This window comes from Serinus canaria, chromosome 6, assembly GCF_022539315.1.
Source record: "Serinus canaria isolate serCan28SL12 chromosome 6, serCan2020, whole genome shotgun sequence".
NCBI classification, from domain to species: domain Eukaryota; kingdom Metazoa; phylum Chordata; class Aves; order Passeriformes; family Fringillidae; genus Serinus; species Serinus canaria.
The window spans coordinates 6,629,701-6,646,384 of record NC_066320.1 but is presented as its reverse complement, the minus strand read 5'-3'; the positions used below and the strand labels follow the sequence as shown (position 1 = coordinate 6,646,384).

General features: G+C 42.6%; 1 protein-coding gene across 4 annotated transcripts in view; it reads right to left on the bottom strand.

The window, feature by feature from the left end:
• Window positions 1-16,684, bottom strand: part of ANK3 (ankyrin 3) — a 339,095-nt gene that overhangs the window by 105,874 nt on the left and 216,537 nt on the right. For all 4 annotated transcript variants that reach the window (XM_050975984.1, XM_050975977.1, XM_050975979.1 and 1 more), the window contains exons 8-9: window positions 11,623-11,721; window positions 4,036-4,134 (exon numbers count right to left, since the gene is read on the bottom strand). In XM_050975984.1, coding sequence (XP_050831941.1) covers window positions 4,036-4,134; window positions 11,623-11,721 — 198 coding nt within the window. The remainder of the gene's footprint in view (window positions 1-4,035; window positions 4,135-11,622; window positions 11,722-16,684) is intronic.

The following is a 16,684-nucleotide window of genomic DNA, read 5'->3' as shown; positions in this document are numbered from 1 at the left end:
CCTTCATGTTTTCCTCAATTTGGGTTGTACACATGCTCACACCACATTATCCAGCTCTGGAGGCCACTCTTCCCAGAACACATTGGTAAAACGCCAGAAGTCTCTAAAACCTCCATGCTGTGACCTACCAGCAGCAGTGGCAAAGCTGTTCCACCAGGGAAACACCTGAGACTCAGTGAATTGTTTCTTGCCGCGTTTAAAAAAAAGTGAACAAGCTGCCAAAATAGATTATATTTCCAGAATAAAACCATGAGAGAAAATTCTCAAAAATTGAAAGGACTGATACTATTTCATGATGAAAGATTAAAAATATATGCCAGAATGAAAGAGCCTTTGTTAGCAGTGGTACATAGCTCCTCCTTCCAGCTGTAGGGGCTTTTTTTACTCCATTCTTCTGATGCCAAAATTAGTTTTGAGTGCAGAATCTATTCTTGTAGCAGCACACAATAGTTTATAAGCTGTAAGTGACTGCCAGTACACTGTGTCTGCATCGGGAAACACAAACCTTTGCTCACAGACACAGTGCCCTCATGTGACCGCAGCCAGCAAAGGCAAAACCAGCCGGGACCTCGGGCTCTGAAAAAAACCCTTCCCTCGGCCATGTGATAACAGCCAGGGCTCGAAAGAAAGGTGGAAATAGGCCGTGGAACAAGACTTTAAATCGAGATGGAAGCAGGATGGTGAAAGCAAACAGGTGAATCCTGTCAGAGCTGGAGAGCAGTTTACTGGCAGTGCTGAGACACAGGGACACAGTAACATCCTTCAAGTAAGATTATCTCATGGGCATCTCACTTGTGATTTATGTTGGCTTGGATAAGCCTCTCTCCCATTCCCAAAGGCTACTACAGCAATTATCTGCATGGAAGTTTGCTACTAGCAAGGCATTTTAAATGTTTTCACTGTCTTCTAGTGGAGTTAACAGTAGAACAAAAACAGATTAATTTTCCTTGGTCACCAAGTCCTCGTGGTAACAGTTTATAACTGATGATGCTTTAGAGGTGAGAGTAAAAAAAAATCATGAAACTTTAAACATCCTGCTCCATTTTTATAAGAAAGATCCTTTGGGGGAAAAGTGTCATTCTTCACAGCAACAGCCAATAAACCACGCTTATTAATGGGGTAAGAGATTGAAAAGTTGATATGGGATTCCCAAATAGGAGAGACTTGTACCAAAAAAGACTGATATGGATGGAAAAGAAATGAAGAAACAGAGCCCTGACATGGATGGAAAAGAAAGGAAGAAGAAACAGAGCCAATTTGGAAAATCACGAAAATACTTGATAAAAATCTGTCATGGACAAGAGAAGTGCAGCATCTAGCCAGACCTTATGCAGAAAAGTAAGAGACAAGACGGGATGCTAAAGAAGATAAAAAAGACAGAAATAAAATTGGAAGATTGTCTTTTGTTAGACCCTAAACCAGGCTTAGTTCTGTTGCAGTTGATAACCTCTATAACCTTACACAAGTCAATATTTCAATGCCCCATTCAAAATAAAAATATCACATGTAAGAGTGTTCTCCAGGCCCATTTCCTCCTTGTGAGAGACAACCCAAAATTGACCCTAAGAAAGTGATTTGGTACTTTTGGATGGAGCCACTTTATAAATACTCTTACATTACTGTTTCTTTAAAGATGTCCAAGAAAATATTAAAGGGAAAGAAGTTCAAGATTAATCAAAGATATTGACCATTAAGGACCATAAGGTCACACCATACCTTAAAACAACCAAATAAAAAAACCTCAGAACAAAACAGGACAATAGAGGTGAAATGAAGTATCATCTGTCTGACTAGGTAAACATAAAATTCCTGAGCTTATTTTGTAACTGTGTCAAAGAGCTTTAATCTGGGAAAGGGCCATTAACTCTAGGATGAGAAAAAAGAAAAAGAGCCAAAGAAGTCTGGAAAACCAATAATTAAAAAAGATGGACATTTATTGACAGGGATGTAATTTCTTACATCCAAAATCATTGGTGTGTTCAGGACTAGAATTCCCTTTTCATTTTGCCTGTAGAAACCCCCATATAATCCATTAGGTCACCACCTTCCCTGGAAATAAATCTAAGGTTCTTCCAGTGCAAAAAAGGGTCAGCACTACACTAAACCATCTCTAGCAGGAAATAGCTATCAAACTGCAGCCTGGTTATTATTCTGAAAGAGTTTTATATAACATGAGAAAACTTTGTGAAGTTCAAATTCTTTCAAAGATGTGTCCTATTTCCCATAATATATGACTTAATTTGAAGAGAATGGAGCCACTTATTTCTGCAGAGGACAGTACTGCAGTTTAGTGCCAAATGAATGAATTCATTTATGCCATTCAGAGGTACAGCTACTTCCTAGCTCACCTTTTGAAAGTGTAAAATTAACACATCAGAAGGAAATGCAGGAAACTCTGCACTTTCTTCTCTTCACTCTTTAACACAGCTTTCCCTCTTCCAGAGGAGGCTCTTATTTTGCAGAAGTTGTTTGTATAAGCCTCTGCAGATCAACATCCACTCTGTCCCTCAGCCTTAGGCAATTTCTAACCCACTATCCCATGGAATCTGCCTGATTTTGCCTAGTGAACTCTGGGCTAGGCTCCGTGAGTCTGCTCAGGAAGAGCAGCAAATTCAAAACCTACAGTCCTTGAACAGCAGCTTGAGTTTAGGGCTAACACCTGAAAATACAACATCCACTCAACAAAGAAATGTGATTCCTCAGGAGAGGTTTTCCTTTACAGTGGTGGAAATTGAAGAAATAGGGTGTAACTGTATGTGGGTGTTCTTTGGTTTGGTTTGTTGTTGTGGGTTTTTTGTTTGGTTGAGGGTTTTGTGGGTTTGTTTTGGTGGTGGTTTGGGTTTGTTGTTGTTTTTTTTTTTTCCCCTTTAAGTGATAAAAAGAGCTTCCCAAGAGGGTGGAAGAGCCTTTCTCCCTGGAGTGTGAGCTCTAGGCTCCAAGAGTGGCAGATGGGGCCCAAGGGGTTCCTAGACAGCCCCTTGTGGTTCTCCCCTGCTCATGGAGTTTGCAAGCTAGGGCTGTGGGAGCCCATGGAAATTCCACATGCAGAGGATGGGTGAAAACTGTCTGTCAGATTACCCATGACAGCCCTTGCCAGTGACTCACTGAGCAGAGGAAAGCTGGTGCCAACCTCCCCAAACAAATGCTAAATATAATCCAGTAAAGGGGGGAAAAAAGAGGGAGGAGAAAAGCAGAATATAGAAGGGTGCTGAGACAGAATAGGACAGGATGACAGAGAGAGAAAAGAAATAACAACAGAACAGAAATGTTGCTGAAACACATTGGTTACAGACTAAGGAAAAAAACCATGTAGTGGAAGGTTATCTTTGGAAAGAACCTCAACAAACTGCACAGCCCAAATGTCATCCCTGAGTGGGGAAGCCATGGATTGCAGTGGTGCAAAGCAGGCTGCTGCTCTGAGGTTTGAAATCAGCAGTAACAGCACAGCAGAGACCACTGCCAGCAGAGTTCTGGCAAGTGCTTCCTTTAATGCCAGCCCTTGGGTCTAAAGCAATCTGTGCACCCTGGCACAGGTGATTCGAAATTACCAGGAAGAATTTTGCATGATTAACTGTAGAGAGACAGAAAGGAGAGAATCTGATAATCAGGCTAAGTCCTTAGGAAATATGAGCTGTCTCTGCAAAGGGACATTGCTCTATTTTTATCTCTTGTCTCCTCTCTAGCCTTAGGGTAAATTGGTACAAGCTGAAGATTTATTGTAATCACCGTGTATTTATTCCAGGATAGACACAGAGTTCTTCAGCTACTGAAATTCTGAGGGATAGGGTTACCACTCAAGCCTTTTTGGTTGGCACAGAAATCTTTTCTTGTATATCTGGATTTAACACATTTTACATATGCAGACGTGCTCTACATACGGCATTCACTTTGGAGAGCTCCCACACAGTTACTTTAAATAACTAAGAAATAGGAAAGTTCTTGCCAAACCCTTAAATATATGAGACATACAGAATTACATTAGGAAAAAGAAAAAAAGGTACAAGGATTATCCCACCAGGAAAGAGGATCAGTTACCTTGGTTTTGGAAAGAATAGGGGCACCACGATCCAGCAGCATTTCTACAACCTGTTCATGGCCACTTCTTGCTCCACAGTGGAGGGGGGTCAGCCCATCCTGTGGGATACAGAGTTATAACTGATTAGGGTCAGACATGCCAAAGTCTTGCACACTTTTGAAGAGGCCTGTGATGTCCCAGGAGGCTCATTGATTCCTGCAAGGCACTGCTCTTCTGCAGATGAACACTTGAACCTTTGTTTGCTCAAACCAACTGAGCCCATCCTGGCTCTGATTTTCCAAATGTGTAAATAGTCATAGCACATTGGTGTTCATGCAATGGGCTCCTTCCAGGCCTTCACTGCACATGCAAAAAAAGATGAGATTGCACTTCAGGTGCTTTTGGCCTGCATGCCTTGGAGAAAACTGGGTCTCTCATTTGTCAGTATGCATCGGAGCCAGTGGATACTCAGTCTGAGAGTAAAAAAAAACCCTCCTCAGACTTTTTTATTACACTGATTTTGACAAGTGTGCAGCAGATGAGTAAAGCATCTTAACCCCAGCTGATGGAAGTATGTTGGATTCTCTTCTGTCTTGCTGTGCAGACTGTGCTTATGTGACCCCCAGCTGAATGACTGGCCTAGAGTCAAGGCACACTGCCCATACCCCTTTTGGAATAGTTTGCTTAGCAATAGTCAACATCCTATTGCAAATAATGATGTCAAAGTTTTCAGAAACTTTGGCTTTTCCATTTATAAATCACAAAGGAAGGGGCTTTTCTCTGGTGTCTTCCACTACTCTTAAAACACATATTGTTGTATTGTCTAGAATATGTATGTCACACCATTTTTATACAAGGGATTATCTAAAATTCCTTCTCACATACTCTCTTCACACACATGCACTCCCCCTCCACTTCTGTATGACAGCAAGTATTATTAGGTACCTCTTTAATAATACTTTTCATGTGGAATTATAATATTCTTTCTTGGTAATTCCTAAACCACATTCTCCTGGAATATCAGGTAAAGCCCTGCAAAGTGTGGAAGGCAGCCAGGGAGAGGGAGGACATGGTTCAGAGAGCCTTACATGCTCCTGCTTCTACATTTTGCTCACTCCTGATAAACCTATGGAAGATAACAGGTAGGAATTTTCATGATAAACATTTCCTGCTACCTTCATTTAAAACCTGTATGGTTCTCATTGCACCTGTTCTTTCACTTAAAGTAAGGAATATATTTTTGACATAGATGAAAAAAATATTTTGGTTCAGACTTATCTCCCTTAACTCAGGGAGTCATTTTTTCCCTCAAGATGAATGCAGCTTGTCCCACAATGTTCTTACTGACACCTCTCAAGTAAATTATATTGTAATTTCTGCTTCTTCCTGCTATTTCAGCCCATGAAGTACTGGGAAGTGCATCATGTTAAAATGATACTACAGAAATTCAAGATGTATTGCTCAAAACACTTAAGTAAAGACAAAGAGAAAAGATACCAAAACCCACAAATTAGGCATTTTTCAGCTGAGTTGCACATGTTTTGCCATAGCTTCACAAGTGTTTAAAATGGGTAATGCATATTTCTTATACCAGTAGCTCCCATGGGTGAGGGCATTTCATGTACTGAGCAGACCCAAACATTTGATATGAAAATATCACCTACAAAAAAGGGGAAAACCTGTATGGGAAGGAAAACCAAACCCAGCAAGGCTAGGTAACTACAGACCTGTAGGCAAGAGCTGAAGATCACCATGTACATTAGATTGTTCACTCCTTTTACTTCCTGTAATTATCACATTCTGCAGGTACATCAGACAGACACTCAAGGAGATCAGGCACCAAAGTTAGGGACCATTTTCCAGATTCAACACCTCCCCAAGCCATTTCACCAACATACCATGGTTAGCTCACAGACAATGAGACACATTTGGTCATCTTCCTGTACCAGGCCAGACCCTTCCAGTGCTCCCAGAGCACTGCACTCACCCCTCTGTGGGCATTTCTGGCTGACAAGGCTTCTGTGGCTCAGGAGGAGCAAGTGGCCATGCTTGGCCAGCTGGACCTCATTCTGGGCCACAGAGCTGAACCTCATTCTGGGCCACACAGCAGTCACTACCAGCAGAGGCACCACGTGTGACACAACAGGACAATGCACGGGGGTGTGTTGGGACAGCTGATCTATAGCTATTGCTCACATGATGTCAGGTCTCCCTCTGCAAAGAGCAAACACTCCAAGGCAGATAATTTAGCTGCACAGATGTTCGGGGTTTTTTTGTAGTTTCTGAAGACACTATTCACTGGTTTACTTAATTGGTACATGGCACTGAGAGCAGGGAAAGAAATGTGCAAGGGCAATCTGAAATTCTGCAGATCAGAAAGACTTGTTTTTTAAAAAGAGATTCTAAGATTAAAACAGACTGCTGTGAGCTCAGCAAGACTTCACTGACTTTGTCAGGAGATTTTCCTAGCTGCTTATTTACTGTTCACATAGACTATACTATGTGAAGCATAAAATATATTACATGTATTAGGAAGCAAACTTGCCTTAATATGAGTCTGCAATGGCTCAGAAAAACCATTACAAACGATTATGACAATAATCTGCAGATTAAGGACCCTGTAAGTATGCACTGACATGATAAATCATATCATCTGTATTATCTATCCCTCCAGAGAGCCTGAGAGCAGCTTCAGCAAAGCCAAGAGGACAATAGGAGGAGCTATGATTAGGTACAAGCTTCCCATTAGCATTGCACACCCATCTCTGGGGCTGCTGCCTGCTTTTGCTTTTATTTTAAACACACACACACACAAATGAGACCTAAGCATTGTTTCTGGTCCCTGTTGACACTCAGGTACCTGTGTAGCTCTCTGATTTTGTTACACTGGACTCCAAACTGTCCTGAGACTGAGCCTTCCTGCTGCTGTGTGTTTCCTTGACACCATGCATGGCTTTAAGGGACCCCTGAGCAGCATGGGGCCAGCACAGAGCAGCCTCCCTGTGCTCCCCAGCCACCTCTTCCCTGTCAATGCTCACCCAGGATTGCCCTTGCATCGTGGCATGCTCTGGGCTGTCTCCCAAAGCCACAGCAGCCTCAGTGACACTGCTCTCACATCAGCCTTTAACCCAGTCTGAGAGCAATGAAACCAAGCACAATAAAACTGAAATGTGATGTAAATATTCAGCAAGAGCTTGTCAGAGTGTGAGCCAGCTCCCAGAGCCTGTCCACAGCCTTGGCAGGAGCAGCAGGCACTCCTGTCCCCTGGGCCAGTGGTAAGAGCACACATTCCCAGGGGGGCCATTACTGCTGCCTCCAGGATTTTCCTGCTGAGTGACTCTCCATGCACACCCTCAGCCCAGCAGGGCTCTGTCCCACTCCATGCTCCAGGTCTCCTGAATTCTTCACTGGCAAACTATTGCAAACTGCCCCTTCTGGGCAGGAGGGCAACAAGCAAGGTTTGCTCTCCCTGCACGAGCAAAGCACGTTCAGATGCCACTGCAGCTATTTCATATCTTAATATATGTGGTTTTTCTGGAGCAGCATATGCATGATCAGATGCATCTTCAAAGAGCATATCCCACATGTTTTCATGCAGATATGAGTGCTGGGCCTGTTGTTCAGCTGCAAAATCAGTAGAATGAAGATTATAAACACTTACTGTTAATCCAGGCTAAAACTTACTTGCTGCCTGCTTCAGACACAAATTCACTTTGGCATATACAGTATTAGACAGCCAAAGCAAATCAAGCTAATTTAATCAACTCTAAAAAGTAAAATTTAATTAGAAAGTCTTTTCTGGAAGACAGAAAAAACATAATTAGGGCAACATTCAGTAAACATGTTACATGAGGCATTAACAGGCCTTTGCCCAGAATCTTGGCTAAAAACCAGAATGATTAAAGATGTCCTGGCAGCACATAGCTCTTAAGGGGTACCCTTAAGAATTCAGTACCAGCCTCAAATACCAGTTGCTAGATATCTCACACACAAAAAAAGAAAACAGAGGGAGGATGAGCAGCTGGTTATATTAAACAACGCAACACAGCGTGAACTAAAATGGAAAAAAAAAAAAAAGCCTGAGTCTCAAAATAGTTTGAACATAATTTTTGGGATGTGTCTCACATGTTCTCTCAAGTCCCAACTAAAATGTGCAGGTGTGTAAGAGTATAATGGTGCTCATCAAATCCCAGTCCTAATGAACCCAGAGAAAGTGGGAGCTCCTGGATTACTTTTACAGTAATTGAAACAGGATAAGGAGTTAGCCCTTCATGTTAACCTTTTGTGCAGTACTTCAGCACTGCAGTTTCCTGGACCATCTGTCAGCAGCAAACACAAATGCTCATGTAAATGACTAAGGAAAGGAAATCATTACCTCAACTTACTTATTGCTCAGGAAGGGTTTTTCATTAATTTATCTATAAAACTATTTGTTTTGTGATCAATAAAAAAAAGCATTATGTGCAGAGTATTCCAGTATCCCATATAGAGAATGGATTGCAGGAACAAACCACAAAATGCCAGCTGAATAGATAAATCTGTCCCATCTAAGAGTCAGAGCAGCAAATCCTGGCTCTGTTAGTGTATGGTCAACAACACAAACCAGTGTGTTCTGCATTCTCATTTAAAGGTGAAATACAGACATGAAACAGGAGAAACAAAGGTCTAAGGGTTTCTCCCCCTGAGAAACCAGAAATTTCAAGATTTCTTTTTAATCCTTTCATAAGGGTACAGAACCTTTGCCATCCACATTTAAGGAAGTATTTTGTCTTCAATAATCAATCTTTAAATTAAATAATGCCATAATGCCCAAGACAAAAAAAAAAAACTATCCTCACAGGAAAAAAATAATTGCTTATCTCTTACATATAAAAATTCTCTTAATCTCTTGAAAAAATAGGAAAAATAGAGAGAGGTCTCACATTTATAAATATGGCACTAGGAGACTCACTTATTTTCACATGCAAATCCCACCTGTTATCAAGCTGTGTGTGCATTCAGCACCTGCCCCTCACAGAACACACAAGGCTGGGCTCTGCCTGGGCATCCAGCTGATAAGCAGGGCTTGACACGTGTATCAGAAAAGACAGCCTCAGCTGCTCTTTGCCTTTCAATGCATTCAGCAGTGGTGATGCTGTTGTAAAGGACATGACCAGAGCCTTTGTCACCCTGTGTTTTTGTAGGGCCATTCTGTATCCGGGACATTGAAAAGAAAAATAGTGATTAAAAAAAAAAAAAGGGAATATCTACAAAGTTGACCTATCTTAATTGTTCAGCCTTGGAAAACAACATTGGGTCAGGTTGGAACAACAGGAGAGAGCAGGAACGTGTGTTGCGCCAGCTCAGAGCAATTAATCTTTGCTATTGAATATGAGAACCGGGCAGGCACTCCTGAAACAATGCCCTTTTTTCACCCGGCACACCTCTCAGCTTCTCTGGCTTTTGGTACCGATTTGTGAGCCCTGCCGGTGCTGCTTCCTTTGGTGGTCCCGCAGGGTGCGGGGCTCCGGGAGCCGCCGGGAGCGCAGCCCGGCACAGCGCAGCCTGGATCAGCACAGCGCAACCCGGCACAGCACAGCCCGGGTCAGCCCGGCACAGCTCAGCAGAGCCCAGGTCAGCCCGGCACAGCAGAGCCCGGGTCAGCCCTGCACAGCAGAGCCCGGGTCAGCCCGGCACAGCTCAGCAGAGCCCAGGTCAGCCCGGCACAGCAGAGCCCAGGTCAGCCCGGCACAGCTCAGCACAGCCCAGGTCAGCCCGGCACAGCAGAGCCCAGGTCAGCCCGGCACAGCTCAGCAGAGCCCAGGTCAGCCCGGCACAGCGCGCCCCGAGCTCTGCCCGGAGCGGCCAGAGCGCCGGGAGCGCAGCCTCACCCAGCCCCGACAGCCGGGACAGCTGCCCCTGCCAGTGCCGGTCCCCGCAGCCGCGAGTGGCACACGTCCAGCACGAGCAGAGGAGCTGTGCACATCCCTCCCGACCTCTGCAGAGGATGGGTGTTTGGGGAAGCAGGCAGTCTCTGGGGGAGCCAGAAAAAACAAACCAGCGCTTCGTGAGCCACGCTCATCGCTGCCTTTTGCCTCAGTGGGAAGCTGTGCCAGACTCAGGAGCTGTTAATGCTTCTGCCCTCTTCCTAGATCCTGTTTCCGTCCCAGCCTGTATTTTTAGTTACATAAATTATCCCAGGGCCTGACCCCGAGCTTGTGACAGAGGAAATGAAGCAGAGCACGAATTTTCCTAACTTAAAGAACTAACTTGACTCCAACTATTTAAAGTACTGGTCCCTACTGATCTGGACTGCAGTGGGCCATACAAATACTTGCAGAGGGAAGCAACTAATGCCCCACCAAGTCCCCTTCTCCATGCTCTGACCAAATGCACGTCTGTTACACACCACCAAACAGCGTCCCTCCCCACCACAAGGCAGAAGCACACCCCTCAGCCTGGTACCCCTATGTGGCACACAGGAGGCTGGAATTTCAGTCCAGAAGCTGTACCCACTGTCCACGTTACCCATGAGAAGTCATCTCTTCCATGTTGCCCAGCTAGAAGAGAACTTAAACATTTTAGAAATAAAACATTGGCTACTAAAGGTAAAATAGAAGCAATAAGGAAGAACATGTGGAGAGAACGAAGAGATGACAAAATAAATTGACCCAGTTTCTGAATTCGACAGAGAAAAAACCACAAATGTGCCTAACAAGCACTGCAGGAAATCTCAGAGACTACAATAACCAAACAAAAACCTCTGAATACTATTCTTAGGTTTTTCATTTCTTTTGCTTAGAATGATTCTGAATGGTAGAACTTATACAGATGAATTCAAAATGGAAAAGGTAGAGGTGCTAAATTATTATGTCAAGAAAATTATAATTGTCAGAAAGTTACAGGGACAGCTCTTCAGAGTTACTTTGCACAGCACCACTAGCTCCAGATTTACTTCCAAACATTTGAACATTTTCCTTCTCTCTTTTTTTTTTTTTTTTTTTTTTTTTTTTTTTTTGCTTCTGTGTAAGTAAGTAAAGTATCCTTGGCTGGGCTGGGTTTTAACTACAGCAGTTAGACATAACCACATGCATTGAGTTTCTCAGTCACTGAGGGCACTGAGTTAGGTGTCAGCCTGCTGGAAACCATCCCTGTGCCCAAACCACGTGCTGACAAATCCCACACAGAGGCTGAGCTGCAGGAGAACCACCAGCCACACCACACTCTGTGACACTGCCCGTGGATAGTGAAAGGCAAACACACACTGCAGCTCAAAGTTACCCTGCTGCAGAATTCAAATTCTGAAATATCTGACTTGAATTCTCGTCTTTCAGCACGTTCCTGTACAATCACCTCTACTACTGAGTAGATAAAAGCAGCTCCTAATTAAACACTGGAAAGGGAACATGGAAAATGGTTGGCTCTGGGCTTTGCCATCCTTGGTGCTTCACACACTGCTGTAAGAGATGTAAAAGGTTAGTGTCCTGCTGCAATAATTTCATTAAAAATAAATGCAGTGCAGCTGTAGCAGCCTCCTGGGAATATGAATGATTTAAGCTCTACAGCAACACACAGGTCAGAGCCAGTCATTCCACACAGTCACTCACAGCACTCACACTTGAGCTTACCCTTGTTTTGGCATCAATTTTAGCTCCTCGATCAAGTAGGAGTTTGACCATATTTGCATTTCCCCTTTTTGAGGCAACGTGCAACGGTGTGATATCATTCTGTGGAAGAAAACAACACGAAAATAAATATGCATATGTCTGTCTTTCATGAATTCCATTTTTGGTTTGCTCACAGAGTGAATTATGCCCAATTTGCTAAATCATAACACAGTTTGTTTCTCTGGGAGCACGAAAGCAAAGGGAAGCTGTGTTCAATCTCACACGTGAATTACTGATATGCCTGATATCTCAACATACACACAGTGAAGACAAAAGTCAAATTGTTGTTAGAGTTTTAAGATGACATGATTGTGCCTCAGATCACAACTTTTTCCTAAGGCTTGAACTTATGCAATTTTACTGAATCTTAGCAATTCAATCCAGCTGTGGTTGTTTAGGAGCCTGTAGTGATACGGATTCATACCTCAACTCCACCGGCCTTGTAGGAGCCATAGAAAAATAAACAAAACCATTATATCTGCAGATCTCATACAACAATTATGAGAGGCCAGCATTACTTATTTCTGAACATTATCAGCAAACCCTGAAAGCCTGGCAAGCACCTTCATTTCAGTTCCACCGTTAATTTTGCCTGCTCAATTTGCTCCTCTAATGGGTGTAACACTGTGCTGGAAGTGGGGCTGCAGAGAAGTGTGCGTGCTTCCCTGAGTGCTGCCTGGCAGGCTGGCACAGGCAGGGATGCTGCACATCCAGGACAGTTACATAACCCACTCTGAGCACACACAGGCAGCTCCTCCTAACAAGATGCAGCCAGGACATCTCTTCATGCTCGGCTGAATCCTTTATCTCGTGGCCTATGAAGGCCATGTCCTGTATCTATCTGATCATATGGAGCCAAGGAAAAATAAAAGGATCTAAACAGAGCATGCAGCTAGGGTATGCAGACACACAGAACTGTAAAGGATGTGTTCCTGAGCGTTGGGGGCAGCACAAACAGCTGGCTGTGTAAACCAGCAGCCCTGGGACCCAGCAGAAAGCAGCATACACAGTGAGTGTGTGTCCTGTGGCTGGCTGAATCAAAGGCATCCTGACAGGCAGGGAGGGTATGGCTGTCTGACCTGGCTAACAGAGCCTTCAGCAGCACTGCCTCAGAAGCACAGGTGAGTGCAGTGATGGAGAACCAGCACCAGGAAAAGATCCCCTCTCAGGTGCGACGAGCTGACTCACAGCCTAATCATAATACCAAGTACATCATGCAGTTGCTACATTTTAATTTACACAAAATTTCACTATGAAGCAAACTCACAGCTACTAGAAAGTACTAATTAATGTTATCTCAGAGGTAAAATACATGTTAGCAAGGTTAAATGACAGAGATCCTTTCTACAACATTCATGATCATTAGAGGATCAAAGTGATGACTGTGCTAGGGTAGCTTCTCATTCCTTTAAAAAGCAAAGTAAAACAAGATAATGTTTAGCACATTAAACAGAAAGTGCAGCATGTCTAGTCCTTTCAGGGGGGTAAAACTCTGTAATCACTTAAATTTTCTGTGAGATGGTTTTGAAAAAAAGAGTTAATTCTATTTGACTGGGAGCTGACACTGGATATAATATGGGTCACTACATTACTGTAGCAGTCACAAAAAGGAGAAGGAAAAAAAGGAAAAAAACAATGATGCAGAGATACTTTCTGCTTTTTTTCCTCTTCCCAGGAGGAAAGATGCTACAGAGGTCAGAGGGAGAGAGAGATGAATTCTACTTTCACAATGAAAAAATGGTAAAGGAAATAACTTTTGCATCTTCAAGTAAAGAGTAGGCAGGTAATTTAGATTAAAAAAAGACCTTTTTTTTACTTGCTGATGTTAAGGAGTAAAGAGGTTAACTCAGCCTAACAGACTCTAGGGCCCTGTTAATACATCAAAATAATTTAGTACTAATAATTTACAGCCTCATACACAGACAAGAAGAAAAGTGTTCTCCAAGCATCAAGAAAGAAATGAAGGAGGAAGGGACAGCATTACAAAAGGCAAGAAAAACACCTGTTAGAAGTCTGGTATTCATTCATCTCAACACTAAGCTGAATCTAGTGCAGCACAAGGGAGGGCAGAACCACCTAAGAAGGTGCACTTTGGATCTAATTATTTGCCAGTCAAAGCTCCTGCTGCCATGAATGAAGGAGAGTTGATTCTGGAATAGAGGGATGCATGCTGGCAAACACACAGCTCAAAACTAAAAGAGATGACTTCCCCTTAGCAATTCAGGGTTAGGTGACACTGTTTGCTTACAATGGTGAAAAAATGAAAAATATCCACTTTCATGTTCAAAACCAAGTCCTGTTCAAATGACATTCAGATTTCTGGATCACTACCAAAACTATTAGGACAGCATATTTCTCTCCCAGCTTCTGACAGGGGCGATCACGCTGGCTGGAAATGTGAGGAAATTCTCCAGCACCAAATAAGGGCTGAGCTCGTGAGCCAACAATCCATCTTTGCTCTATGTGATCACCTGTCTTTACAAAAAACACACAAAGTTAATGTCTTTAGCATCTTGAAACCTGGAGTTATTTTGGTTGAAAATAAGCAGCAAGTTGACATTACAAAGAGATGGATGGAGAAAGGATGTGATCGCTCCAAAAAATTTTGTAAGGAAAACCAACTACACACAGACTTCCCTGAAATAATTCACGGAGCAGGAGGAATCAAGCAAATTAATCTCTATATGTTCAGTGTAATATCTGTCCTTATGGATGACCAAAGAGCTTCTCTTTCCTAGGAAAGAGCACTCATTCCCTTGGAAGGAGTTTGCAGTTTTTGTTGTACTTTACTAACCTGATCAGACAACTCATAAAAAATTAAGGGATGAAGAATTCAAAACATTTTTAAACTTTTTCATCCTTAACATCTCAGGAAAACACTGTGAGGAAAAGAAGGGGGAAAGAAAGGGGGGAAAGTCTCTATTCAGAATTTAATTTTGCTGTTTAGCTATTAAAGCTTTTACTGGTAGCAAAGAATGCTAAATAATGATTCAGCTGGCTGAGAGTTCTGACTCCAAACAGATGAAGGAAGAGATTCATTATTTGAATGCTTGAATAATTGCACACTGATGCTCAGGCCAAGAAACTTGGCTTTGGTCAATACTCTGTTGCATCAAGTCTTAAAGAATCACAGCCAGAAGTTTCATATGGATGGTCCTTCCCCATCTCTCATCTCACAATTAAGAACACAAACTGAGAAGTGAAAAAAAACTCAGACAACACCATCATTAATTTTTCTGATGACAAAATGTAAAGCAAGGAACTCAAAATGGAGTTATTTGTACTTGTCACAAGAAACAAGAGATAAAAAAAGCTTCACAATATGTGCAACTTTGGTGTTGTTTATTAACACTAAAACTGTGGTATCAGCAAACAAAATAGCCACCAAATGTAAGGTTCTGAATTCTTCAGTGTATCAACAGCATCTGCTGTCTTTTCAGTCTATTTTTATCCGTTTGATCTTCTATAAATTTCTCCCTTTGTTCTTAAGATAGAATAGTAAATCAGGAAATTTTTGAAGATGTTTTCCTGCAGTAATAAAGCTGAAATGCCTTCCAAAAGTTGCCATTAAAGTATGTGGTTCAGATCTAGAGTTCCTGCTGGAGTGCTGCTTGCCCTTGCTGTTGAAATATCCAATGCTGGGTAATGTCTCAGGCAGAGCCCTTCACACTGAGGTCCAATTTGTGAGTTAAGAAATTCTACAAGGAATATGAAACATTATTGTGAGAATAGCAAGCTAAAACTGCAGAGAAAATGGCCATAGGATTATCAACTAGAACACAGCCTTTCCTCTCCTGGGCAGATTTCCTGGGACAAGTGACCTGAAGTCCTCTGAGGCTGCACATAGCTCAAATGTCAGGGGTTAGGTGCATGTAGCTTCTTCTACACTTCACAGCATTGTGGATGGTGGTTTTCCCTTTGTCTCCATCCACTGCCTGCTGCATCCCAGCACTCCCCCACACAGGGCTTGTGCCTTCCTCCAGAGCCACACAACATCCACAAATACAATGGGAGAGGAACAACCTGCTTTTACAAGCATAAGGATGCTACTAATAACCAAGAAAAGTAAGTGTTTGCACTTACAGCTTCATACTGGGCTCTGAAATGCACCTTAAAAGAAGGCACAAAACAAAGGGAAAAATCTCCTAGTCATGTGCTGCATTGATTTAAATGCTGACTGAGCAGCTGATCACATCAGGACTGTGAAAACTCACTGCCAGTCACAGGGACTTGGCATTTCTTCTTGCTGCCAATGAGAGAACTCACCTCCACCTCTGAGCTCTCCCAGCCTCTCAGTGGAGTGCAGTTTTAATCAGAAAAATTACCTTATATGATTTCAAATTTCATTTCCTTGATTTAAAACAAAGCAGAGCAGTTCTTACCAAAATGTTCAGATTAACTTGGAATTTAGTATAAGACAGTTCTTCCCGCTCTTCAACTGAGAGCAAACTCTAGGAAGAGCTTAATATTGACACAGAATGTGTGAGTAAGACAGAAGCTGAAAACAGCCAGACTGCTATAACAGAAATTTCTTACACAGTCTGGAAAATCCCTCCAGCATTAGAGGAAAGAGCATAATGGTGATTTTTGCATACTGGAATTGTCAGCATCACCAGTGCATTGTTATTACCACTACTACCAGATCCTGGAGGTATGGGAAGATTGTGATGTGCATTTGAACACTGTCATGTGCAACTGTGCACCAACATCAACATGTTGTATGTTAAAACACTCAATATCCTCCCCTGTATTTTCCTGCAGTTCAGAACTGGAGCTACAATACAGCACAATTCCTGCAGAGAAAAGTCTGATATTCTAGTAGCAGTCACTGGGGTCACTGAGGCTTGTACAGACTTTTCAGAAATTAAAGATAAAAATGCACAACCAGATGCTTTCCAGGAAACCCTCAACAGTACACTATTTTCCAGCTTTTTTCCTTCTCTTCTTAATGCCAGTAAGTCTCCTATTGTGCTATTTTAGTTCTTGTGTGCTTGTATACTTAACTTTCTTCAGGGTGGAGATG